General features: G+C 47.7%; 1 protein-coding gene across 3 annotated transcripts in view; it reads left to right on the top strand.

Annotated features, from left to right (window-relative positions):
• SKI (SKI proto-oncogene) overlaps window positions 1-27,285 on the top strand; it is a 152,963-nt gene extending 125,678 nt beyond the window's left edge. Inside the window, exons 2-7 of one of the 3 annotated variants that reach the window (XM_048518561.1) lie at window positions 13,877-14,002; window positions 14,584-14,699; window positions 16,331-16,632; window positions 17,337-17,644; window positions 21,727-21,957; window positions 24,734-27,285. In XM_048518561.1, the coding sequence (XP_048374518.1) occupies window positions 13,877-14,002; window positions 14,584-14,699; window positions 16,331-16,632; window positions 17,337-17,644; window positions 21,727-21,957; window positions 24,734-24,922 (1,272 nt within the window). In that variant the 3' untranslated portion in view covers window positions 24,923-27,285. The remainder of the gene's footprint in view (window positions 1-13,876; window positions 14,003-14,583; window positions 14,700-16,330; window positions 16,633-17,336; window positions 17,645-21,726; window positions 21,958-24,733) is intronic. The other 2 variants (XM_048518562.1, XM_048518563.1) reach the window with 2 other exon arrangements.
• The last annotated feature ends 334 nt before the right edge of the window (window positions 27,286-27,619 follow it).

The following is a 27,619-nucleotide window of genomic DNA, read 5'->3' as shown; positions in this document are numbered from 1 at the left end:
AATATGCCATTTTGGGGGTGCAGTACCCCCCCCCCAGAAATGCATCTGAATGTTGGCTTCGGTGTGCATGCTTCAAAGAGAGGATTCCACTAAGAATATGAGATTAAAATGTCTGAGGGAGGCGGGGGTGGGGGGTGGAGAGGGAAGGGCCTTTTCTTTTCTTTTTTTTTTAAATAATGCATTTCTATAAACTATAGCAAAGCCTCCCTGATCCAGACTCCTGTAATCCGGATCACTCTTCATGTAGTGCGTCAGAAGTATTTGTGTTCCGTGTTGTAACTTGTCAATGGGGTGATTAAACCACCCAAATTTCATTCAGAGCATTTTTTTAAAAAATATGCGGCAGTGCATAGTATAACCTGGGCCTCTGCTTGCGAGACTTGTTTCTAGGTGCGGGGACAGTGGTACACATTTCCCACTGCTTGTAGTCATCTCCCACCACCAGATATTGGTCAGCTGTGGAGAAGAAGCCCCGCCCCCCAGCAGCTCTGCCAGTAACAAGTGATAGAGAATCTGGCAGGGGCGTATCACCTAGGAGGACATATGGGGTCAAATGTCCCCGGGCTGCGGCCATTTAGTAATGTGGGGGGGGGGGGTGCAGAAAATCGCCCCCATACCCCTCCTCCTCCCCCCAGGTCCATACACTGACTTCAAGACCTGGTGCAAAAAAACACATTGTTTGGTCATGGTGAAAAAGGGCAACCGGGGAGTGGACAGGCAGAAAACTCAGATTTTGCACCAGGCTACATTTTCCCTAGATACGCCTCTGGAGTCTGGTTTTAGAAAGACCTCCATGACAGCGACTCTGGAGTGAGGGATGCAGGCAAGATGCGTCTATTGCCCTGCCATCAGGTTAACCGGGCGTTTTGGGAGTTTTTCATGACAACATTTGGTTTTCAACCAGCTTTTCAAAATGGCTGAGCGAGAATACTTCCCGCAGAGCCAGTGTGAGCCAGCGGTTAGACCTTGGGCGGGTCACACAGTCCAGGCCTACCACGCAGGGCTGTTGCGAGGATAAAAGGGAGGAGAGGTGAATGTGAGCAGCTTTAAATCCTTATTGGGGAGAAAGGCAGGGTATAAATGAAGTAAATAATTAGACACAGAGCCCACTCAAAATTTGATTCACCTCTGGCTCTCCTCCCATCTGGATGTTGGCAGGTTGGAAGGGCTGTGGTCTCTTCTCTTTGCTCCCAACTAATTCCCCGCTATTTTGAAAATGAGGAGCAGGACTGGGATGGGACCAGAATGGCATGCACTATTCTTATTAATGTATTTATTCAATTTATATCCCACCCTACACCAAAGTCCCAGGGCCTCTTACATGATAGGGTTAAAGGCCCCCATAAAACATACAATCCTCATGCTGATATGATGTAAAGGGCATCTTGGACATATTCTGCAAGCTGTTCGATTCAAGTTCGATTCGAGTTCGATTTGATTCGAGTAGCAACTTAGAGACCAACATAATTTCCGGGGTGCAAGCTTTCAGGAGCAGTTGTTCATTTTTGTTTTATCATATTTAATATCCCACCCATTCCGGGCTCAGGTCAGCTTATAGTAAGATTAAAACCATCAAAACATTGACGATTGAAAACTTGTATCTCAAAAATCTTGTCTGCCTCTGAGGTGCCACTGGACTGGCATCTAGCTGTGCTACTCCCCTTTCCTAACCCTTTCTGAGGCTCTCCGGGACTGTAGCTTCGCAGATTTCCCCATGGGTCAATTGTGGAGCGACACAGCGCCAGCCGCCAGTCGACACTGGCGAGGACACAGTCTGGAAAGTAAATACCTCCCGCTACTGAGCATCCCGCAGTCCTTGCATTGGGAAGGAAAGAGACAGAGAGGCCTTTGCTGTAACAGTCTGGATTCCTGCCACCTGTGCCAAGAAACCGAGTTTCCAAACGTACCACCCCCAGGCCGGCGTTGAGCGTTTCCTAGAACCAACTGTTTAGACGGAGGCAGCTTTTTCTGCTTTAAATATATACTGTCAGAACGTAGTAAATCTTCTTGCGCACCACGATGCCGTGCTTCTGGGTTTGACCGAGACATGTTATTTACGCCGGTCAGTCAGCACCAGACTAAATATTATTCTGTAGCAGGCCACATAAAAAATTATATATTACATATAAATAGCTGCTTTTTATGTGGGAATACTTTGTACCTACCTAAATTCTAGCTGTTTCCAGACAGGCTGAGAAGGACAAAACTTTGTGCGCTTTTTTTTCCAGTTGTGGGTCCCAACACAGAAAATAGAACCCCCCCCCCCCAGTATGCAAAAAAAGGCAACGAGTTTGTATATCTGCAGATGTGAAGTTGGGTTTTCACCAAACTTCGCTTAGAAGGGTTTTGTAAAAATTAGTGTGGGGATGGGACTTCCTTCCTTTGAAAAACAAACAAAATACCGTACTTGGGAAGATCGCCAAAGGAGAGCACGAAGATAGTAAAGCCTTGTTTACCACCTGGCAAGCGAAAGGAAGTTGATGAATAAAGACAGCAGTGGAATCTTCTTGGAGTGGCGGTTCAGGTGCCATGATGTACTGATCTAGCCACTGTGTTCCCCTTTTCGGATGTGCATGGAGCTCTGTACTGTGAGGGACATAATTTCTCATAAGCCAGCATGGTATGGTTAAGAGTAGGTGGATTCTAATCTGGAGAACTGGGTTTGATTCCCCACTCCTCCACCTGAGTGGCAGAGGCTTATCTGGTGGACCAGATGTGTTTCTGCACTCCTACATTCGTGCTGGGTGACATTGGGTAGTAACAGTTCTCTCAGAACTCTCTCAGCCCCACCTATCTCACACGGTGTCTGTTGAAGGTAGAGGAAGGGAAAGGAGCTTGCAAGCCACCTTAACTCTCCTTCTGGGAGAGGAAAGGGTGTGTGTGTGTATAAATCCAAATTCCTCTTCTAAATGAACCAAAACTTTTACTAGGCTAGTAAGAATGGTACCCAACAACCCTCCCTACCCTTTCCCATTTCTCCATCCCCGGAGCAACCTGCAAAACAGATGATGGTGTTGGACCACTATCTCATGTAGAGTTGTCTTTGTAAGCTTCATATTGTGTGTGGCTGCTTTTGCCAGTATTCATTCATGAGTTCATTCATTCATTCACTTATTACGATCAAAGATCAGCCAACGCTTTTGCCAGTAAGAAAACATTAATCATCCTCTGGCCCCCAATATACTTTGCATCCGTGGTGTGATCTGTTAGCCATTTACCCAAAGCCCCTTCTTTTTTCTTTTTTTAACAAAAAACCAACAAGATTATAGTCTTTAGAGGAACGGTTTATATCGCTTTTGGTTCCCGGAGAACCCCTTCTGACTGTGGCACCGCCCACAGTTCGACGCCACCGTGCTTTTCGGCCTCTGGTTTAATGGGTTGTAATGACTCTTCTCGGCACCCTCGTGAAAATAAGGAAGCAACATCAGCAGCGCCATGTTTATAGACTCAGATTCAGTAAGCCTTCTGTGGGATTTGTATGAATCAACAGAGATACTGGAAAGTCCATCCGCTCATCCTCTTCCCAGCCAGGCGACGGGGCCAGCCTTAACTGTGAACGACCGGGAAACGATCACCTTATAAAGCACAGTGCGGAAACGGTAGCGGTTTCTTTGCGAGCCATCAGCTTCCCTCTTGATTTCTATGTGTGACGTTAACAAAATAATAGTTTCAGAGAGTAGTTGCGTTGGTCTGCAGTAGAAAACCTAGATTTATGTTAACCAAATAAGCTTCAGAGAATATGGGACAATAAGGAAGCCCTTGGAGAGCAGTGGCTCTCTAGTAGGGTTTTATCTCGTCCCCTTCTGCCTGATTATTGTAACTGGAGATGGCTGGAATTGAACCTGTGATCTTCTGCATTCAAAGCCGATGGTCTACCACTAAACTTTGCCCCTCTCTGTTAAGTGATGGAACTGTAATTGGGCACCGAATGGATGGATGGCAAGGACAGCACGGATAGAGGAAAATGAGGCTTTAAGTAACTGCTATTGGCAGATTTGGGGAAATGAAATACTTGCAACTGGACTGCCATTTTCCAATTTTGGATGTGACTGGGCATTATTAGTTCAAGCAAGAGGCCCTTGAAATCTTTCACCCTCCCCAGAGTGCAAGCATGTTCTCACGCCCTGAAACCACAAAGGCGTCTTCTGTTTTCCTGCAACCCGCCAGGTCTCTTGCGATTAGCACTTCCACCACGCACATCACCGAATCCTGCACCTTGGGTTTTGTCTTGCACAAGACCTGTTTACGCTGCAAGAAATCAGTTAGCGTCTCCTGAGGTTCTTTTGAATCCTCTCGAGAAATCTAGCATTGAGGTTTCTGCAGACCGGAATCAGACTGGGGTCGGGTCTTGTGGTTTCTTGCTCTTTCAGAGAAATTTGGGTTTTTTTCTCCATTTTAGCAGCCGCAGCTCCGAAAACAGAACACTCCACCCATAGTAATCATTAGAACGGATCTTGTCTCTGTGCACCAAGTAACTGTGAGAAGATTAAAAAATGGGGGGGGGGGGGGAGAAAGAGAGAGAGAACCAACAGCATTATAATTGTATTGGTCTAACCAGTATAAACTCTGAGCCTTCAAAAATAATGACTTGGGTCTCATAAGCATCTGTAGAAAATACACAGAAATTTTAATTCTGCATTCAAGAAGGATATTGACAAACTGGAATGGGTCCAGAGGAGGGCGACCAAAATGGTGAAAGGTCTGGAATCCATACCCTACAAGGAGAGACTTAGGGAGCTAAGTATGTTTAGTTTGGTGAAGAGAAGGTTAAGAGGTGACATGATAGCCATGTTTAGGTATTGGAAGGGGTGTCATGTTGGTGAGGGAGCAAGCTTGTTTTCTGCTGCTCCAGAGACTAGGACCAGGAGTAAGGGGCTCAAGGTGTGGGAAAAGAGATTCCACCTAAACATGAGGAAAAACTTCCTGACTGTTAGGACTGTTCGACAGAGGAATGCACTACCTCAGAGTGTGGTGGAGTCTCCTTCTGTGGAGGTTTTTCAAGAGAGGCTGGATGAACATATGTTGGGAGTGCTTTGATTGTGTGTTCCTGCATTGCAGGGGATTGGACTTGATGGCCCTTGTGGTCTTTTCCAACTCTATGATTCTATTATTCATTTGAGAGGGTTGGAGCCATGTATCTGTCACTGGCTGCTATGAAACCATCTGCAGTTGTCCCTGTCGTGCAGATAAAAGACTGACAAACCCACCCCATCCACACAGGAGGGCTGAAAGATGCTAAACCACCTGGCTGTTCGCCTTTGCCCCAGCCCTTCTGCACAAACTTTCTAGTAACTTTATAGGGCTGTGGTTCAGTGGAAGCCCTTCTGCTTTGCATACAGAAGGTCCCAGGTTCATTCCCTGGTATCTCCAAGATGCAGGTCATGTGAAAGTCCTCAACTGAGACCCTGAGTCTGCCAGTCTAAGTATCCACTTTTGTGTTGTTTTTAACTCATACTTCTCTAAGAGAGCCAGCTTGGTGTAGTGGTTAAGGTTTTGGACTAGGACGCGGGAAACCCAGGTTCAAATCCCCACTCACACTGTGGAAGCTTGCTGGGTGACCTTGGGTCAGTCACTTACATTTAGCCTCGAGCCTGGCAAGTGTTTGGATGGGAGACCTCCAAGGAATACCAGGGTCCTGGCATAGAGACCTGGCAAACCACCTCCAAATGTCTCTTGCCTTGAAAACCCTATGGGGGTCTCCGTTAACTTGACAGCAAAAGAGAGAGAGAGAGAGAGAAATCTAGGTTGGACAGCTGTAGATTGAACGTGTTCCGAAACATCTCACTGAGGTTGTGTTCATGTGACTCCAATGAAGATACGCTAGATAATTCTGTTCGGGTTATTTCAGGTGATTTGTTAAAACCTGGAAGTAGGTCAGGGTGAATGACTCGGGCGCTGGGCGTTTGGGTGTCTCTTGCCACAGAACCCCTTCGACCTGTCTGCCGTGCCCTGGAATTTTTGCTGACATAGCCATTAGAAAGCAAGCCAGCGGGCACTCCTGCAAGCTGTGTTATCACTGAGCCCGTTGGCTGGATTATCATAGCTTGGGCTTAAGGAGGAGAGACCAGTGGGTGGGTGGGAATCTGTTTGCTTGTTTTTTTGCTAGTGCATCGCTGCGTCAAGCTAGCCAGTTTGGCCGAATACGGTCTTGTTCGGTTGGCACCAAAATTTAATCTTGGTAATAAAATGCTTATGCCGAATGACCTTGAGATGAACAGATTGACTGCTGAAATCACACCTGAAATATCTGGGTTGCAACTTGTTTTTCCTGTGGCCAGGATCCAAAGAACGACTTCAGGTGTGCCCAAAGGCTTAGGTGTACCAAGTAAGAGTTTAGACTCTTTTTTCCCCCTTAAACCGACGCACACACCCAACACTATATCATAAACTGCATTTTAATCCCCTCTGTGAAAAATGGGAGGGAGGGGTGTTGTGGTTCAAGAAACACAAGCCAAAAATCTTCCCTTGGGCATGTGGAAGTAGGCAGTCTGGATCACAGTCAGAACATTCAGTGGTAGCTGGGCCTGGATGGAAACTCCAAAATAGGGCCCTTCACCTTCCTTCCATCATGAACTACATTTGTTTTCCTGCTCCTACACATGGAGCCTGCTGGGTGACCTTTGGCTATACCCTGTTCAGGATAAAGATGACAGGAGGTTTGTGGATTCATCTGCCGTTTCCTGGACCATCTTTGTTTTAGGATGCCCTGCTTGGGTCCTAGTGCCTTGGGGACAAAATTAGGTCGACAATATGACCCAAGCAGAGCATTCTAGAACACAGACGGTCCAGGAAATGGTGATGATTTCACAAATCTCCTGTCATCTTTATCCTGAACAGAGTATCAGCCCCACCCACCTACCTCACAAGGTTTCTTTTGTGGGGAAAGGAAGGGAAAGGAGTTCGTGGCTGCAGGGAGACTTCATGAAGTTGAGAAAAGCGGGATATAAATCCAAACTCCTCTTCTTCGTAGCAATTTTGCAACCTTCCCTGTATGACAGAATCTACCCATTGTGCTGAGATTTTGGAAGGAGAAATGGGGAATGCTGATGAAGCTGCCTCTAAGAAAGCGTTCCACAACCTCCGTCGAGAGTTAAAGTTCAAGGTCTCTTGATGTCTGATTCTCCCAGAGCCAGAAACAAAAAGCCTGCCGGAGAATCTCAGTTGTGACTCCAGCATTATTTCTGAGATCATTGTAACTTACCTTGAGCTGTTTTTAGGAGAAAGGTGGGTTTAAAATGTCATAAATATATAATACCAGTGAGGTAGCAGAATTTCACAGGAGCGTGTGAACAAATCCTTCCTAACTGGGCAGAAGGGGAGCGCAAAACGTTGTTATTACTCCAGAAATCGGGGCCTTCAGTGCTTCAAGTCAGAACTTGGAGTATGGAAGAGACAGAGGAAACAGAGGTGCCTCAAAGGAAGTGACATGCCCAAGGAGACATGGCAGGAGTGGTGGCAGAGAAACCAGATTTCTAGAACGCCACCCAGCTTTGTAATCTGCGCGGAATGCCCGAGAAGGTTTGGCACTCCTTTGGGGAGGAAAAATCCATCCTCGTCTATAGGGGCGGCTGCAGCTGCTTCCGCCTTTCTTTCTCCCTTCATTAGACTTTGTTGGTTGGAAGCCAGCGGGACAGCAAGACCACAGAGACACTTTTGGGGCTGTTTGTTTCGGGCTCAGTGGAGAGGACAGGCGTGCTTTTATGCCCTCACGTTGTGGGGCACCCTCTCCCCTAGAGAGGTCTCAGTTGCACGGCTTTAGAGGTTGCCCTGTCCCTTGCAACCCCCAGTTTCCGCTCCTTGTCTGCTAGCATAAGGCATGCACTGGGAAGGACGAGAGAGAGAAGCGAGCCTCCACCTTCTGGAATGCTTCTGGAATGTCGAACGGGTTGACCCGTTAGGACATGCTTTGCCGGTCGCTCACATTTTCCCTCTGTGATTTCTCTCTTTGCCTTGATGACAAAGCGGGGGAGGAGATTTGTGTTTTGGCAGTGTGGTGCTGGGGGGGGGGACGTTGCATGTTTCTTCCTGTCTTGCCCACGGTCCCCCCTCCCCATCATCCCAAATTCTTTTCAGGAGTTGACATTTTGCTCCCGGCTATCCCCCACCCTGCTCCCCCCACCCTGCCTGTTCCTTTTCAGCCTCAACTTGTGCTATTCTGGCATGATCTCCCCATGTGAGATTCATCCCCCTCTGCACAAACACACACACACACACACACACACACACACATTCTAACCCTCCCAAATGGCTGTCTCCAGCTTGCACAAAATGTTCTTTCTTGCAGATGAGCAGAGGGCGGAGGGAAAAGGGAGAGGGATATAAAAATGGAAAAGGGGAAGGCGGGGTGGGGAAAGAAAGAGAGAAAGAACTCCGCTGAGTAGTAGCACCTGCTGGGCCTTTCATTCCAGGTCTCTTCCCCGCTTGCCTGCCTCACTCGCCATCCCAAAAGGGCTGGGATCTGTCGGCGCTTGCCAAATAGCATTCGGGTACCGTCACTGTTTTATGCTTGTGCGGCAGTTCCAAGGAGCAGGAGGAGAATTTGTCCTCCGTCTCCGGGGGGGGCCCTCCCCGCTCCTCCTGAGCCCTCCCCTCTCGAGGGTCATCCCCACATTTGGAAGCGTCCTGGCTGTTGCTGGAGCTGAGCCAAATGCAATCTAGTTCTTTCTTTCTTTTTTTCATTTTATTTTCCTCTCCCCCCCTCCCCGAGCCGGGCCAAAAGGAGCCCTTCTGCAGATCTGACAGCGTTGGCATTTGTGTTTGGTGGGAGTTGCCGAGACTCTGCGGACCCCTTTGCGAAAAGGGGGGGGGAGGAGGGGGGTAGGGAGCCCTTAGAAGCCGGGCGGGGATTTCCAGGTTAAATTGTCTTACCAGGGTGCCAGTTGGCTTGAAACATCATCCCTGGAAGCCCTTCTTCCCTCTATCCCCCGTTCCCTCCCAGGGAAAGGAGTTTGAGGACTGCGAGCTCGGGCAGGCGTGGATTCTGTCTTTGCATGAATGAGAGGTTGCAGATGCTCCCCGGAGCGATCGCTCAAAAGCTGCTCCCCCACCCCCATGCTCTCTTAGCTTCTCAGACACTGCAGCTTTACAGAGATCCCCTACTCGACTCTATTAATGTGAGTATGAGGCCCAGGATCGTGCTTCTCCTGAAACAAACCGAAACAAACCTGCGTTTTGTGTCCATTCCCAACCATGTGGAATCCCAAGCGCTGGAGTCACCCTGGCTCCAACGTTTTTCATCTGGGCAGAAAGTTTTCCTGACATATATCTGCGCCAGTGTGACTTGCACTTGGAAAAGAGCTCCAGTTGACCCAGCAGGGCACCTATGGCATTCTGAGAGTCTGCTGTTGTTTGTTTATTTGTTTACTTCTTTCATATCCTGTCTTTCTCTCCTATGGAGAGCCAAAGCTGCTTACGCGGTTCGCCTCTCATGAAATCATAGAGTTGGAAGAGGCCCCAAGGGCCATCAAGTCCAACCCGCTGCCATGTAGGAACACACAATCAAAGCACTCCTGACAGATGGCCTTTTTAAAATGTAAGAGTGTGGAAACACATCTGGTTCACCAGATAAGCCTCTGCCATTCAGGTGAAGGAGTAGGGAATCGAACCTGGTTCTCCAGATTAGAGAGACCCAGCGGAAATGAGGAGGAACCAGATGCCATAGACCCCTCCCCACTCCAGTTCTGCAGTTGTGCAAGCCCAAGCAGGGCAGAAAGGGCATGGGAGATAAGGGGTCTTGAGCCCCACACTTCTCCCAACAACCCTGTGAGATTTGTTAGGGCTAAGAGCGTGTGCCTGGTCCAAAGGTCACCCAACAAGCATCAGTAGGACAGCAGGGATTCAAACCTGGGTTTTCCAGATCCCAGCCTGCCCCTCTCACCACGGCGGCTCTGAATCACATTTAGTTTTGTCCCTTCGTACCCTCAAAACCAAAACCTCAGCCTTGAAGCCGAGCTGACACCTCCTTCCCTGAACGAAAAGGCCAGGGAGGGAAGGGAGAATGCTTTTTATGTACGCTCTTCTGACTGTGAGGTCATTCAACCCCATTCCTGCCTACCCAGAACAGGGTGTTTATCCTGGCCGCCTGTCTGGCTCTCCTTTCTGCTGTGCCCCAGTTCAACCCACAGGTCCCAGCCTCGTTCTGGCAAACCCTGCGGGGAGCCCCAGGAATTTATTCCCTCGCATCCCCGGAGGGGGAAGTGGCTCCGAACCACCCGCCCTCCCCATCCCGAAAGGCCTGGCTTTATGCTTGAGCGTGATTTATAAGCTGAGCAGAGCAACTTGTGGAAAAGGCAAAGCCGAGCTTGGCAAGGGGCCACCAGAATCCACTGCAGCTGCGGCGTGGTGAAGTCATCGGCATAACAACCATTGCAAACACAATAACAAAGTCTGCCCTGTTCCCGTTCGGAATAATCTTTCCAATTCAGAAACCGCAGTTTTAAAGGAAAACTCACCTTTCTGCCTACAATTAGGGGGGAAGAGGAGGCTGCAGCAGCCGACAGATTTTGACGGGGAGAGTGTGAATAGGGTGATTCTATAGGGTTTGGGATAGTTTTTTTTTTAAAAGGAGCTCTCTTTTGAAAAATGTCCTCTCTCCTAATACGAATCCTAGTAATCTTGTTTCCCACCTTTGTGGAGAATTTAAGCTTGCACACTGGACGCAAGTATGTTTGGGAAGGGTTTGAAAAGGAACGGCTCTTTCCCCCACAATTGCATACCCTGATTGAAAAAGGGAAGAATCTTGCAGATTTCTGTTTGGTGGCATCGAATGTTGACAAGCACAAGTTTAAGAGGGTTCCCCTGTATTGGGGGGGGGGGGAGCATGTGCAGAGTATCATCACATTGCAGCTGCATGCCAGGCCGCCTGCTTTATATACAGAAGACCCCAAGTTTGTTATCTGATATCTACAGTGAGGATCTCAGCCATAGAGCTGGCCAAAGGCTTTCACGACTCTGGCCAGCTAGAAGAAGAAGAGGAAGAGTTTGGATTTATACCCCACCTTTCTCTCCTGTAAGGGGACTCAAGGTTGCTCACAAACCCCTTCCCTTCCTCTCCCCATGACAAATACCTTGTGAGTCAGGTGGGGCTGAGAGAGTTCTGAGAGAACTCTGACTGGTCCAAGGTCACCCAGCAGGAGTGTGGAAACACATCTGGATCGCTAGATAAGCCTCTGCCAACTCAGAGAAGGGAATCAAACCTGGTTCTCCAGATTAGAATCCACCTGCTCTTAACCACTATACCACGCTGGCTCTATTATTGGGCTAGCCTGATCACATCAGATGCCGGAGGTTAAGCAGAGTCAGCCTTGGTTAATACTTGGATGGGAGACCACCAAAGAAGTGCAGGGTTGCTGTGGAGAGGCAGACATAAGAACATAAGAACATAAGAACTAGCCTGCTGGATCAGACCAGAGTCCATCTAGTCCAGCATTCTGCTACTCGCAGTGGCCCACCAGGTGCCTTTGGGAGCTCACATGCAGGATGTGAAAGCAATAGCCTTCTGCTGCTGCTGCTGCTCCTGAGCACCTGGTCTGCTAAGGCATTTGCCATCTGAGATCAAGGAGGATCAAGATTAGTAGCCATAGATCGACTTCTCCTCCATAAATCTGTCCAAGCCCTTTTTAAAACTATCCAGGTGAGTGGCCATCACCACCTCCTGTGGCAGCATATTCCAAACACCAATCACACGTTGCGTGAAGAAGTGTTTCCTTTTATTAGTCCTAATTCTTCCCCCCAGCATTTTCAATGAATGCCCCCTGGTTCTAGTATTGTGAGAAAGAGAGAAAATTTTCTCTCTGTCAACATTTTCTACCCCATGCATAATTTTATAGACTTCAATCATATCCCTGATTGAACAGACAGTGGCAAACCACCTCTGAACGTCTCTTGCCTTGAAAACCTTACAGGGTCGCCGCAAATTGGTTGTGATGTGAGCGCACAAAAAATAGTTGGTGGGCCAATGATATATTCTGTGCTTTTGGAGCGGGCCGCTAATTCAGTGATAGTTTATGTTTTGCATGCAGAAAGTTTGTAGTTTAATTCAAAGATCGCAAGGGATGGGAAGAGAACTCTCCAACCAGCGTTGGATGGGTTATCACCAACCCATGGGTAGGGCCTTCAGGTAGCTTATAGAACCTTGCCTGCTGTTTGTGTGTGCTTGGACAGAGAGCAAGAGTACTATGTGTGCCTGCTGCCTCCCTTTGTACACATGCGGAGAGAGGCAAGAAGGTGACCTGAGGTCACTCCGTGATGGAAAGGGTTCCCTTGGCTTGTCGTAAGTAGGCTAGACAACTTAGCACTTGGCTTACGTTCTGTCTCCAGCTCTCTTTGTGTGTGCTGCCCTTGATCCTGCTGAGGTCATGTCTCTGTCGCCTCTTCCTGTCATGTGACTGATGTCAGATATCAGCGGCCATTTCCTGTCACTTGCTTACAGCTCACTGGGTCTCCGTACTACCACCTGGGGTGTTCAAGATGAGTCCCAGGGACAAGAAACACAAGCCAAATGTGGGAGATATGGAAGGGACCATGCTTAGTGGTAGAACATCAGTTTGGCATGAAAAAGGGTCAATAGCCAGCATATCCAACATGATGTGATTGACCTCTACTGGAAATCTTGGTGAGCCATTGGCCATCTGAGTAGATAATACTGACATAATGGGTCAAAGGTGTGATTCAGTATAAGAAAGCTTCATATGTTCAGGTATACAAGGGGTCTGCAACCTGCGGCTCTCCAGATGTTCATGGACTACAAATCCCATCAGCCCCTGCCAGCATGACCAATTGGTCATGCTGGCAGGGGCTGATGGGAATTGTAGTCCATGGAGAGTCGCAGGTTGCAGACCCCTGAAGTATACTGTAGTGAAGACCCTTTCTAAACACAACCAAAAATGGCCACTGTGAAGGAACTCACAACCCACCTTAGAATCCTGATCCAGGCGTGGAAGACCACGAATGGCCTCACTATCAAACCCTGATCCAGGCGTGGAAGACCACGAATGGCCTCACTATCAAACATCCAGATTGGCGGTGTTGGGGAATATGTTGAAAGGCAACAGAGTTCTCAGCTGTGGGTGGGTGGGCTTTTTATTTTCTCTGTGAGAAAACTGTGGATGTTTAGATTATTCCCTGTAAGTAATTCAAGTGGAAAATGAGTTCCATTGATACACGATGCAAACAGCATCCGTTGAATTAGTAAGCGGGACAGAGGGTAGGAATGTGTGTCAGAGTTGGCTTTTCTCTCTCTTGGACAAAGTAATCTAGAAGAGATCCCATTTGAGCTCAGCGAGTGCGTTTCTTTCTTTTTTTAATCCCGGTGTGGTTGCCAAATAGAAACTGCCTGGTCTGTAGACAAATCCAGTTTAGTTCCCAGCACACGTTTTGCACGAAGTGGATACTTCACCTGTTGCAGACAGCCATTGACAATGACAGCTCTTGCAAAGTGCAAGAAATTGTTTGCCAGGGAGCAGGAATCCTTGAGGAATGGGCACTGCTGTCTGTTTTACCTGTAGATTAGTGTGCTTGCTTGGAGATAATTGTCCCAGGATACAGTGCGGCAAATTGGCAGCGGTGCCAGAAACTGCATCTCTTTGCTTATATATGCTGGACTCCCACAAGGATGGTTAAGTGTTCGGCTGGTTACTCTATGTTAGATGTTTAGTGATGCGATAGAAATTATTCTTCCCTCTTCCCCCCGCCTCGCCCCATTCCTATTCTACCATGAACCTATAACACGTCTTCCTCACCCGCCTGCCTAATGCTAAATTACATCTCTGCCTGTCTTCTTATATTCTGCAAAATATCACACGAATGCTGCTTTCTGAATTACAATGGCGGGAACATTCAGCCAATAAATTCCCTGCCCTTCTCTGATCTTTTGCAGGTCCCGTCCGATCCACCTCCCCCCAAGAAACCCAAAGCAGAAGACTCCTCTTTGCAGTCTCCAGTAGCGGGCGAGAAAGAAAAACAGTCGAGTTGGTTGCGGTCCTTGTCCAATTCCTCCAGCAAGGTGAGCAAGCAGTACCTTCAGACCAGTCTGGCTCAAAGATCGGTAGGTTCTTCCTTTGCCTATAACTCCTCCCCACCCTGAGAGAGAAAAAGAGTCTTGAAAGCATGCGTGAGTGAGGACCAAACTGCATGTTATGTGTTCCCATCCTTTGTACATTGTCACAGATTAAGCACTTGGAATTTCTGGGGCTCTGTGGGTTTTCCGGGTTGCGTGGCCGTGTTCCAGTAGCATTTTCTCTTGACGTTTCGCCTGCATATGTGGCTGGCATCTTCAGAGGATTTGCCCGGAAAAACCCACAGCATCCCAGTGATTCTGGCCTTGAAAGCCTTCGACAGTACGCTTGGAATTTGCTTTCTTTTATTACTATTATTTTTAACTAGCATCATGTCAAAAACCAACTTTGGCTATTGGGATTTAAACTCCTGCTGTCACACACCGGTTTGATTCTCTCCTTCACCCACCCTGGTACATTAGAGATGCTGCCACCAGGTTTCTGACTGTTGGCTTGCCTCTATCCATCTTTCATTTGTTTCCCTCTTTTTTTCTCTCCCTTCCTTGCCTTCCTTTTTTGGCTTCCACAGAGCATCGGCTGCATCCATCCGCGACAGCGTCTCTCTGCGTTCCGGCCCTGGTCCCCTGCGGTTTCAGCAAATGAGAAGGAGCTCTCGAATCACATCCCTGCCTTGATCCGAGACAGGTGAGACGAAGGGGGCGGTTGGGCCGTTTGGTCAGGTGGCTGTGTCATGTGGTCCCCCTCAGGGGTCACGCCTCTGCCGGCTTTCCTGAATCCAAAGCAAATACAATGGCTTCTAACTCGAGTCAGTTCACATTGCTTTTAGTTATTTGTTTGTTGTATTTATGGTTCAGCCCTGACCTGGATGATCCAGGCTAGCTCGATCTCATCCGATCTCAGAAGCTAAGCAGGGTCAGCCTTGGTTAGGACTTGGATGGGAAACCAGAAAGGAATGTATGGGTTGCTACGCAGAGGCAGGCAACATCTGAACATCTCTTGGCCTGCCCTGGTTGGCTCAGATCTCAGAAGCTAAGCAGAGTCAGCCTTGGTTAGGACTTGGATGGGAAAGCACCAAGGAGGTCCAGGGTTGCAATGCAGAGGCAGGCAATGGCAAACCACCTCTGAACGTCTCTTGCCCTGTCCTGGATAGCTCAGATCTCAGAAGCTAACCAGGGTTAGCCCTGGTTAGTATTTGGATGGGAGTGCACAAAGGAGGTCCAGGGTTACAGTGCAGAGGCAGGCAATGGCAAACCACCTCTGAACGTCTCTTGCCCTGTCCTGAATAGCTCAGATCTCAGAAGCTAACCAGGTTTAGCCCTGGTTAGTATTTGGATGGGAGAGCACAAAGGAGGTCCAGGGTTACAGTGCAGAGGCAGGCAATGGCAAACCACCTCTGAACGTCTGTTGCCCTGTCTTGGATAGCTCAGATCTCAGAAACTAACCAGGGTTAGCCCTGGTTAGTATTTGGATGGGAGAGCACAAAGGAGGTCCAGGGTTGCAATGCAGAGGCCGGCAATGGCAAACCACCTCTGAACGTCTCTTGCCTTGAAACCCATACAGGGATTGCCCTAAGTCAGCTGTGACTTGATGGGCATGCTTCTCCCACCCCACTCCATTTATAGTCCATGCCTTTCTTACTTGAGTAACTCCCAGTGCGGTCAATGGTGTAAATCAGTAGTCCATAGGAAAGAGGTGTCACCTGGAGCTAAACACAGTGTAGTCAATACAGTCAGTACAAGGAGGCACCGAATAAACATGGTAATAGATTACTGAAATCTCTGTGAGTATTTTTTTTTAAATGCACTTGACGTTTTTGGATGTCTGAACTGAAGAAGCCTCCTGCCAGTGGCTCTTTCAGGCGGCACTCCCAGTCTGGAGAAAGCTGGAACTTTAATTGGGCTGTCGGGAATAATCTGTTGATTTCGACGGGGCCTCAGCACAGTTAAGTTTGCAGCCCCAGGTATGGTTTACCTGGCAGTCCCGTCGAATGCAGGATTGGAGCCCCACTCATGCTACTGGGGGCGGTTCAGGGCCTTCTTTTTAAAGCACGAATGCTCCTGACTTGAATGAAGCGATAAACTTTTAAAATTCTTCAATTGAGGCTGTCGCTGATTCATTGTGCGGATGAATCAATGGAAGTTTGCACAGGTATGGAAAAGACTGGGGAGAGTCATTTCGTCACCTGCAAAATGTGTGATGATTCACTCCCTAACAGGCAGCATTGCGGAGGCTGGACTGTAATTGAATATTCCATTTCTTTCTCTTCATCTCTCCTCTTCCCCCGTTTCTCTTCCCCCCCCCCCCCCCCCCCCCAGCAGCAGTTTCTATTCCTACAAAAGTTTTGAAAATGCCGTGGCTCCTAACGTGGCCCTTGCTCCCCCCACTCAACCAAAGATTGTAAGCAACCCCCCATGTGCCACCGGTGCGTCCCGGAGCAACGAGCCACTGAACAGCCCCTCCCAACCAAGGAAAAGGAAACATGCCTCTGAGAATCCAGCCATTCCTGAACCTGCACCCGTTGCCGCCATGACACCCACCGTCACTGCCGTCCCTGCCACAGAAGAAGACAAGGAGTCAGAAGCAGAAATCGAAGTAGAAACTCGAGAGGAATGTAAGTGTAGGTTGCCTGACTTTTATTTCTGGGGCATCTGAAGGGTTGTCTTCCCCTATCTGTTCCTTCCTGGGAGTTACGATCATAGAGAGAGATCATAGAGAGAGCAAGCGTGGCATAGTGGTTAAGAGCAAGTCCACTCTAATCTGGGGAACCAGGTTTGATTCCCCACTCTTCCACTTGAGCTGTGGAGGTTTATCTGGTGAACTAGATTAGCTTGTGCACTGCAACACATGCCAGCTGGGTGATCTTGGGTTAGTCACAGTTCTTCGGAGCTCTCTCAGCCCCACCCACCTCACAGGGTGTTTGTTGTAAGGGGGGACTTCTTCCTCTTCTTCTTGACTGTCCCTTCAATCAGAGAAGCTCATTTGGTGGGTGTGTGAGAAAGGACCTTTTCAGTGTTAAGCCCTACAATTATGGTACAACCTGCACTCATTATGGTAAATCCTTCTCATTTCCATCCTTTAGGAGGCAATTGAAGGCAGTTTTGTTTAGGACTGCATTTGATTAATTTGCTAGCAGTTCTAAAGCGTAATCCCCCGGCCTTCACTTTTTGTTTCTGCAAAAAGATCCCTGTGACTTCAGGCCATGGTGGCTTCTACTGGCCTCCTCTGGCTTGAAGAAGCAAACTGTGGCTACGTATCCTCCCCCGCTGAGATAGGCTTGCTGCCGGCTAACCATTTGAGTGTCTTCCCTTCTGTTTTTCGCAGTCACCTCCTCGCTCTCTTCGCTGTCCTCCCCTTCCTTCACCTCTTCAAGCTCGGCCAAGGACATGAGCTCTCCTAGCATGCAAGCCCCGATGGCTGTCAGCAGCGCCTTTGAGGTCGCCGGCCCCGCCGAGCCCCAGGGTGGTGGCGGCGGCCTGGAAGCAGAACTGGAGCACCTCCGGCAGGTGCTGGACGGCGGCCTGGACACAAAAGAAGCCAAAGAGAAGTTCCTCCACGAAGTCATCAAGATGAGGGTGAAGCAAGAAGAGAAGCTGAACACAGCCTTGCAGGCCAAGCGCAGCCTACACCAGGTATGGGGATTGGGACCAAAGGAAAGCAAGGGGGGGTTACTTTTGTAAGTCAGGGAGGTGGGTGGGAAGGGATAATTTGAGCAATGGTGATTTTTCACAGCAAGATTCAGGGGCTTCCTAATGTGAATTGCAAAGGCTGTTAAAAAATCTGTTGTAGTTACTAGTGTTTTTTACGAGAGCCAGCGGGGTATAGTGGTTAAGAGCAGTAGACTCTAATCTGGAGAACTGGGTTTTGATTCTCCGCTTCTCTACGTGAGCAGCAGATTTTTATCTGGTGAACTGCATTTGTTGCCCTTCTCCTGCATATGAAGCCTTCTGGTTTTCCTTGGGCCAGTTAGTTTTCTCAGAACTCTCTCGGCCCCAACTACCTCATAAGGTGTCTGTTGTGAGGAGAGGAAGGGAAAGGAGTTTATAAGCCACCTTGAGTCTCCTTACAGGAGGGAAAGGTGGGGTATAAATCCAAAACTCCTCTTCTTCAATTGGCCCTGGCTAGTATTTGGATGGGACAACATGAAGAAAGTCCAGGGTTGCTTCTCAGAGGCAGGCAATGGCAAACCACCTCTGAATGCCTCTTGACTGGAAAACCCTATAGCAGTGGTGGCACTCCAGATGTTCATGAACTACAATTCCCATCAGCCCCTGCCACCATGGCCCAATGGGGTCACCATAATTGGCTGTGACTTGAGGACCAAATAAATAAAAAATCTCCCCAGTGAGTTGAGATCATGGCCCCAAGGAATAATTACATATGGTCTGAAATAGCCAAGGGGTGGGGGCTCTCCCACAACGGCACCCCCAAACCTAGGGAGGGACCGCAGGTCAGTGCTGGACCCCATTTTTTTTCATTCTGATCTCCTCCATTTGAAACGATCTTAGTTTGTCAGTGTTAATGGCTACCATGGACTTCCAAAAAAACAGTTCTAGATCAAATCAAGGCTGAACCCTCCTTAGAAGGTCAAATAACGAAACAAAGGCTGTCATACTTTGTTGGCATAATGAGAAGACAAGAGTCACTGGAAAAGACAATAATGCTAGGAAAGGTTGAAGGCAGCAGGAAAAGAGGAAGACCCAACATGAAACGGATTGTCTCTATAAAGGAAGCCACAGCTCCCTGTTTGCAAGACCTCAACAAGGCTATTGGAAGGATTCAAGGCTGTTTGGAAAGATTCAAGGCTGTTTGGAAGGATTCATAGAGTTGCCATGAGTCAGAAACAACTTGGCAGCACTTAACACACAAACAATCTGTAAGGTGTTGGGAAAGACCCTTCTCCGCCAGAAGAAGAGTTGGATTTATGTCCCCCCTTTCTCTCCTGCAAGGAGACTCAAAGGGGCTCACAAACTCCTTCCCTTCCCCCCACCCCCCCAACAACAAACTCTCTGTGAGGTAGGTGGGGCTGAGAGAGCTCCGTAGAGCTGTGACTAGCCCAAGGTCACCCAGCTGGCATGTGTTGGAGTGCCCAAGCTAATTTAGTTCACCAGATAAAGTGGCAGAGCGGGGAATCCAACGCAATTCTCCAGATTAGAGTGCACTTGCTCTTAACCACTACACCATGCTGGCTGAAACCCTAGCCTAGAAGGTTACAGCAAGTCAGAGCAGGTAACACCAAAGCATATGGGGCAGTGACCTGGCTTCATATAGGTAGGTATGCTACCTGCCCCCCTAAATCTAGTCCCCAGTTAAAGCTCATTAATGCATTTATTTCTGAAGCGGTGGAGTTTTCTGCATGTGGAGAGGTCACATCTCAATTTCATGCCGGTCGGAAGTCACCCTCGTGCGCCGTATCGATGTTGCCATTTCAATGAGGACGGTAGTTTCGACGGGGCTTAGCAAGAAAGGCTTCCCATTTGCGGAAAGCCAAACGCATTCAGCCTTACTTACGACTTGCAAATATGTATTCTTTCAATCGCAGGCCGCATGCAGAATCAGAACGGGAGATTCAGCAGAGCAGCCGGGATATATCTCTGTTCCTTAAGAATTGAAAACACGTTCCTTATCATTTCCCCCCTGACAAGTAAAGCCGCGGGTGAACCTTTTGCTGCATCCTGATTGCGAGCTGGGTTCAGACCTGAGGAAATCCCCCTGGGGAAGTTAGATACAGTTGAACAGTCCAGCTTGTAAAGATCGTAAATTTCAAATGCACTGGAAGCCATTGCTTGAGGCCAGGTTTGCCTTACCTTGTGATGGTGTTTAAAGAGAGCCAGCGTGGTGTAGTGGTTAAGAGCCGGTGGATTCTAATCTGGAGAACTGGGTTTGATTCCCCACTCCTCACCTGAGTGGCAAAGGCTTATCTGGTGAACCAGATGTGTTTCCGCACTCCTACATTCCTGCTGGGTGACCTCGGGCTAGTCACAGTTCTTCAGAACTCTCTCAGCCCCACCTGCCTCACCAGGTGTCTGTTGTGGGGAGAGGAAGGGAAAGGAGCTTGTAAGTCACCTTGAGTCTCCTTACAGGAGAGAACGGTGGGGTATAAATCCAAACTCTTCTCCTTCTTAGAATCATAGAGACCCCAAGGGCCATCAAGTCCAACCCCCTGCAATGCAAGAACACATAATTCTTCTTCTAAAGGAGGAGGGCCCAGGTGCGAGAGAAGCTGTGACTCAGGACAGAGCATCCGCTTGGTATGCGGAAAGTCACAGGTCCAATTTCCAAAGTGTCCAATTGCAGGGATAGGGTAGATATAAGTCCAGTTGCACCTTAGATCAGGTAATAGGCAATGTAAAATACCTCTACTTGAGACACCCTGGGTCTCTGCCTAAGACCCCAGAAAGCTAATGTGAGTCAGAGTAGAAAATACTGGCGTGACCTTCATAAACCCAAAAGTCTGATTCATTATCAGGCAGTATAAGACATCTGTTCATGTAAGTGGCCAAAGGAAGGGTGGTTCCTGGTATGTCCTTCCTGATTCATCTCAGCCCTGCTGACACTCTGCATGTGACCTTGAGCCTTTTTATCACAACTGCTCAAAATAGAGGGCGGTCAGAGAATACAGAGCCAGGTAGTGACTTCGCGGCAGAGCTTTTGTAGCACTAAACTGAACCAAAGGGTATTCTCAACCTTGGGGGCCCTGCTGCCACAGTTTCCCTCCCCTTCCAGCATTCGGCTGTTGCACTGTCGGGACTTTTAATTTTCTGCTGGGTACTGGAGTGTGTAACAGAGTCGGGAGATGAAATAAAAGCCAGGAGAACAATATTCTGGCTCGAAAACAAGATTGTTGGAGAAACAGAGAGGATTTCCCATGACCTCGGTGCAGTATGTTACTTAACAGAGGAAATGCTGTATCTGGAAATAGGAAGGGGAGTTGGAAGAGGCCGGGGGGTGGGGGGGGGGATCGTTGGGGTTTTTAACCCTGAAAGCCTCAGATCTGCAGCAAATCCATTATAAGAATCCAGTAGATGCCATTATGAAGCGAGTTTTTTTAAAAAAATAATTATTTTTAAAAGCATAAATTTGGCGACTGCTTATCCACGTGCTAATTAACAACATTTAAAAGGCCAAGGTAGTCCCCTGAGCCAGCACCGGGTAAAATACCAACCCGTGGGGTGACATCATGATATGACGTCAACTTGGCCTAATGTTTACAGGGTGATTTGCCATTGCCTTCCCCAGTCATCTACACTTAAGCCCAGCAACGTGGGTACTCATTTTACCAACCTTGGAAGCATAGAAGGCTTGGAGCTGGATATCTGAAACTGATTTCTGTTGGGATCGAACTCAGGTCATGAGTGCAGCTTTGACTGCCGTTCCACAGCGTTCCACTCTGCTCCACAGGGCTCCCATTAATGATGAGGCTGTAGGAATGTGATACCATTGGGCCATCAGCAATGACCGAAAATTGGTTTCCGCCATCTTGGAACGGAGGGATTTCCCCCTTCCCTTTCCCAGCTTCTTCTTACTAGTGCTTCAAGTGACCACGATTGGTTTTGACAGGGCCGCCCACGTTCCAAATCCTTCACAACGTGGCCCCCGTGTGGAACTGACCACACAGTTACAGGCCCTTCCTCCTCTTTCTTTGGGCCACCAAACCAAAGTCCTTGAGCCTCCCCGGAGATTTCTTAAGACACCCTGTCCCTTCGTCTTGCAGGAGCTGGAGTTCTTACGCGTGGCGAAGAAGGAGAAGCTGAGAGAAGCCACGGAGGCCAAGCGCAACCTAAGGAAGGAGATCGAGCGCCTCCGAGCCGAGAACGAGAAGAAAATGAAAGAGGCCAACGAGTCGCGGATACGGCTAAAACGGGAACTGGAGCAAGCCAGACAGGTCCGGGTGTGCGACAAGGGGTGCGAAGCTGGCCGGCTGCGAGCCAAGTACTCCGCCCAGGTGAGGAGGAAGGTTCTTAGAGGTTTCTGTTCTTCGAGTTCAGTGTTCAAAAACCTCTCCCTAAACTACAGCTCAGCCATTGGGGAAGAACAAGAAAGCAAGCAAAAGATGCAACTATAGGGACTTGGACAGATTTATGGAGGAGAAGTCGATCTGTGGCTGCCAATCTTGATCCTTCTTGATCTGAGATTGCAAAGGCCTTAGCAGACCAGGTGCTTGGCAGCAGCAGCAGCAGCAGAAGGCCATTGCTTTCACATGTGAGCTCCCAAAGGCACCTGGTGGGCCACTGCTAGTAGCAGAGTGCTGGACTAGATGGACTCTGATCTGATCCAGCAGGCTGTTTCTTATGTTCTTAACTAGGAAATGCTTTGAGACAAAATGGCAGTGAGAATTGGATTGCCACTCTGTCAACTTGTGATGGTTGTAATTTTGGGAAATTTCCAGGCTCCACCTGGAGGTTGGTAACCCAAGTGTCACCGACATCTCAGGTGGTACCTTTGGTCCACTTTCAAACATACACATCCTCTCCCATCTTAACATGTCCAGGTCTTATCACAATAAATATTACAATGGGGGGGAGGGTCTATTCAGATTCATGAAAGCCAAGGGAAACACAACTAAGAATGCTAAAAAAAATCCCCAGATTATTGCAGTGGTTATTGATGGGGTGTGGTGCTCTGTCCTCTGAAAAACTACCAAAGAGCTCTTTTTTAAAAAGGCACAGAACAAAACCCCATTAAACGTAACCCTTCCCCCGTCGTCTTGTTAACAGGAAGGGGAGCGGCCCTTTTGTGCGGCATGCTAAACTTAGGAGAGCAGCAGCAGGAAATGATGTGGGTTTCCTCCTCTTAGCATCATGGGACGTCTCGCCGACAAGCAGGGCCCAGACTAAACACAATCAGATTGAGGGCTTCGTTCACCGGGCGTCAACTTCCGCTTTCGCAGTGTGTGTGTGGGGAGGCGGTATCAGCCTTCACCAAAATACCAGTCCACTCAACTCCCACAGTGACAGCATTTTGATTTTTGTCGTCGTCGTTCTCCAGTTCTTTTCACAGAGTTATGGAAGGGGAGGAGAGAGTTCTTGCTTGTTGCTTGTAGAACTATGTATCGGATCAGAAGCTCTGCTGCCCTGAGCTCATAGCTGCTCCGTAGGCATAGGAAGTCTGTGTTTGAGCGCAGGAGAGAGGACTCGTCTGTCTGTCTGTCTGTCTGTCTGTCTCCTTGGTTTCTAATTTAGCAGAACCCACAGTTCTGATGCTGATCTGAAGAAATAGCGTCAGGAGAGGAGGAGGATTAAGCTGAGAAACCAGGCGCTAGGGATTTTTCAAAGCAGTCGGAGGAATTAGGATATGTGTAGGCGCCTGCAGACACACACAAATGCATATATATATATACACACACACACAGTCTCTAGCTGCATTCAGTTAACTGGAACCTGGCATGTGGTTGTTTCTGAAGATGCCACCTTACCCATCCCTATGTATTCCCCATGTTCCTAAAGAGTTTCTTCCAGTCCTTTCCTGTGTACAGCTCAAAACCCTAATCTCAAAAACCCTGAATAATCTAGCCATTCTCTTTTGAAAATCTGCTCCAGTGTCTTAGATCTTTATCCTTGACCTTTGCACACCTCTACTAACAAAAGTTCCATGTGCGGTGGTTCCCAAAAGGGTCTTTTCTGTGACAGCACCCCAATTATGGACATCTTTCAACCAAGATAATTAACATTTGAATACGCAGCTAGGTATTCTAGTTTTCAGCAACAATTGGGATTTTTTTTTTTGGCTATGACCATTGTATGTGTTTTTCCTTGTTCTAAAAAAATTGATCTTTGTTGCTTTCTGCTTGTCTTAATATTTTGACATGCAAAATACTTTAGTTGTCTATGTAATGCTGTCTGAGGGCTTCCCTGCTGGACAAATAAGACGAAAACAAATTTAATACCCTTCTGAAATTTCAAGTGAACATGCGCAGAATGACTTAAAGGGGCTCCCCGAGACTAGAATCACACTTGGTATGCTCTGTTTCACATAAAGATGTTAGTTCGATCAGTCGAGGTGCAGCAAGTGAGAAAATTGTACTCTGTCACATTAGAATATAGTTCCGAAAGAATATGAGAATTATTCATTTTTACACACTTCCTTTGTCAAAACCCATTATTTTGTACATTATCGAACATGGTGCTGTGATACAAGAGCATTTGTGCCAAAATGTATTTGTACTTTCAAACAGATGCGGGGGAGCAGAACTAGGTAGGCACTAGGACCTGGGCAGAGCATTCTGCAACAAAGAAGGTCCAGCATGCTTTGTTCTCTGGCGGAGGAATATACAATCTACAAACATCTTTATGTGGAACAGAGTATAGGTGTAATACCTGGTGGCTAGAGGAGTAAGTCTGTAGCAGACCTTCTTTTTTCCTTTGTAAATTAAGTACAGTTGACTGTTTGGTCCAGGAATGGGTGTGTTATTACTTTGTTTTGGTGCATCAACTGCTGTCCAGCACTAAAGTACCGGCAGCTGGAAGGCTGTTCATCCATGGCCCTTCTCTATGTAATCCCTGCTATCAGAGGTTCAGCAGGCCACTGCTGCAGAAAGGGTCTTTTCTGTGGTAGCACCCCCCCCACACACACACAGTGTGGAAGTCTTTGACTGTAGCCGAAATGGTTAACTTTTGAATGCTCAGCGAAAAGCTGCCCGAATTTTCAGCAGCCTCTTAGAGCAGCAGCGTCCCCCCCCCGCCCGCCGACATTTGAGCCCGTCTTCTTTTTCTTCCATCTAGATTGAAGATCTGCAGGTGAAACTCCAGCACGCCGAAGCGGACCGGGAGCAGCTGCGGGCTGACCTGTTGCGCGAGAGGGAAGCACGGGAGCACTTGGAGAAAGTGGTCAAGGAACTTCAGGAGCAACTGTGGCCTAAACAGAGCAATGTGTCCGGCAGCGAACATATGACAAAGGACCTGGAGAACTAAAGGCAGCTCTCGCGAAAGAAACGGACATTGTTTAACCCGTAGGCCAGACTGATGAATATGCACAGTAAGGGATTGTGTGCGGGACCGGACCATGCGCGCGGGCGCCTGCCCCTGGGCACGCCGGTAAACGTGGTGGACTCGGTTACTGATCAGAGGGCAGACGTTACTCTTTATAACAGAAGCACTGAAATCCCGTCCCTTTTTTTTCAATCCATATAGCACAACATCTTCCCATGCCTATAACATGAAGAGTGTTTGTTTAAACAAGAAAAAAAAACTAAACTACTTTTGAATCCACAGCAAAAAAAAAAAAGAATATTTTTTTTCTACTGGCAAAGTTCTTCGGGTGTATCTGGCAGCGCCTGAAGGAAGTGGAAAGCGGGCGAAGAGGGCCCCTTTTCCGGGCAACATTTTGGAATTACAATGACCCCTTTTGTTATAAGCTATTTAAAAAAAAAACTACACACAGTTGAGTCACAAAGATGTGGTATTATAACCATCGACAAGATATTTTTAAAAAATAAATATATTATATGTAAAGCTGGGGTGGGGTGGGGTGTGCATACAAACACTCTCTGATGCCTAATTTGTAGAGTTAATTGTTACAGGTGTTGGGTTCTGTGCTGAGAGACTTTTGTCAAGAAATACCCAACTGGAAGCCATGAAAGTTTCGAACCCTTCGGGGGGATTTCTATGAGAATTTCAAAACTTTTGTTTCTAGTTTTCAATCCGCATGTCATTCCCCCGCCCTGCCTCCCGCCCTTGTGTTTGCACAAACATAAGACAGTCGGAGTGGAACAGGGGCTGAAGATTCGTCAGCAGCGAAACAACAACCGACCCGGACCCCCCCGCCTAATTAAAATCAGTGTTTGTAAATCATGCCATAACCTTTTCTTTTTTTAAAGATGTCTGTTATTAACTGATGTGTTTGAAAAAGACTCGCTTCATCTCTAGAGCACTTCAGTTTGTTAGGAAAGAAATAGAAAAAGTTGATTTTTTTTTACAGAAGTAATTTAAAACGGAAAAAACGAAGAGATGGATGGACCATGGAGCCGCTTGTGAAAGACAAGAGTGAGAGAGAGAGAAAGAACCGTATGTGTGCGACAACCTCTCCTTCCGTTTCTTTTTTTTCTTTTTTTCATCCTGAAGAACTCATCCCCGTTTGTTCATCACCTCAGAAATTCAGTATTTTATTGACTCGCGATCTCATGTGAGGACTTGGGTGCCCCGGAAGAATGCTCAACGTTGTATTAAAGAAAGAAAAGACTTTTGCTGCTGTGAATATAAGCCTACATTTCTTATTCTTTAGGGGGTTTTTTTAGGGGGGGGGGTGTCTTTTTTGTGACAAATATTTTAATCTTGGGATCTCTGCTGCAGCCCCTCCCCGACCCAGCCATGGATCTGAAAATATGCATTCACACACTCAGGGCAAAATCCTATCCCCAGTGGGAGTTTTGCTTCAACGCGATTGGGGCCAATGCTTCAGTAACCAGCTGGATTTTTGTTTCTTTCTCTCAAAAAAAAAGAAAGAAAAAGTTTGTCCAGTATTTCACTCTCCTGTTCCGGGGTTTTTTCCTGCTTCCCCTCATACCTTAGTTGCCAATTTTGCCGGCCTACCGTTGCACATTGGAGTGGGTTTGGGTACCGCTGATCCGTTTTAAGGGCCAGAATATGCAGGCTTTACTGTCCAGCGAAGTGGAGAGTAAGCAAAGCTGGGGAGCTGGCAGGCATTGCAGAATTTCCAAATTTAAATTCTTTGGACCTCCAAAGTAATGAATGACGTTTCCTCTGGAGCCATTCTGCTGCACTTGGGAAGGGGGACAGGCATCGGCCCCCGACAAGCAGGGAAACCACAGGTACACTCCCCCCCACACACTTCAATACTCCAACCCGTAATCTCATGGCAAGAGACCACGGCCCCTCACTCGCCCTACAAAGCACATTTACTGGAACTGTTTTCTAGAATCAGTTCCCAGGGCTGTGGAGGGGGTCACTCATCCACAAAAACGAACCTTCCGTTCTTCAAGGGGGGCACCTGCACTCTCAGATGTCTGCCCCCCCCCCCGATTCATCATCAGGAAATTGTCCTCTCCTAATGAAACCTTTCTTTGCTGAGCAGCTGTCAGTCCTAAAATTAAAGTATTTACTTACAAGTACACTAGATAATTTAAAAACAAACTGTATTAAAGTTATTACCCATTCTAATAGCCATTGTAAGCATGAACATGGAAAGGAGGAGGTAAAGTTCATTTCGAGGGAGGGGGAAGTTAGTAACATACAAAAAGAAAGAGTGAAAAGGAAGATTATATTCGACAAAAAAAAAAGTCAGGTTACTTTGGTAAAAATAAATTACCGGGAGCAAACAAACAAAACCTACGCAAACTAAATTTGCATGAAGCGAGCCCCGTTGTCTGAGTTTATGGGGTTTTGCCCTCATTCGTTTGTGATGAGTGGATCCCGCTCTCCCTCTTCTAAAGTGCAATGCAAACGGATTATTGATTGTGTTTATGCAGTTATTTTTTTTAATGTGGGAATTTTTTTTAAAAAAAATGCTTCTTTGTATGTTTTTTTCTGCAGTTATTAAAAAAACCATATGCATGGAATTAAAACCTTTGCCATACATATATTAATCAACGGGCATTATTACTGTCTTATGTAAAGGAGGTGTTTTGGGGAGGGGGTCACGTGAAATGCATC

This window comes from Sphaerodactylus townsendi, linkage group LG16 (assembly GCF_021028975.2).
Source record: "Sphaerodactylus townsendi isolate TG3544 linkage group LG16, MPM_Stown_v2.3, whole genome shotgun sequence".
In the NCBI taxonomy this organism is placed as follows: domain Eukaryota; kingdom Metazoa; phylum Chordata; class Lepidosauria; order Squamata; family Sphaerodactylidae; genus Sphaerodactylus; species Sphaerodactylus townsendi.
Note: the sequence above shows the minus strand (reverse complement) of the source record. Positions and strands in the feature narration are given on the sequence as shown.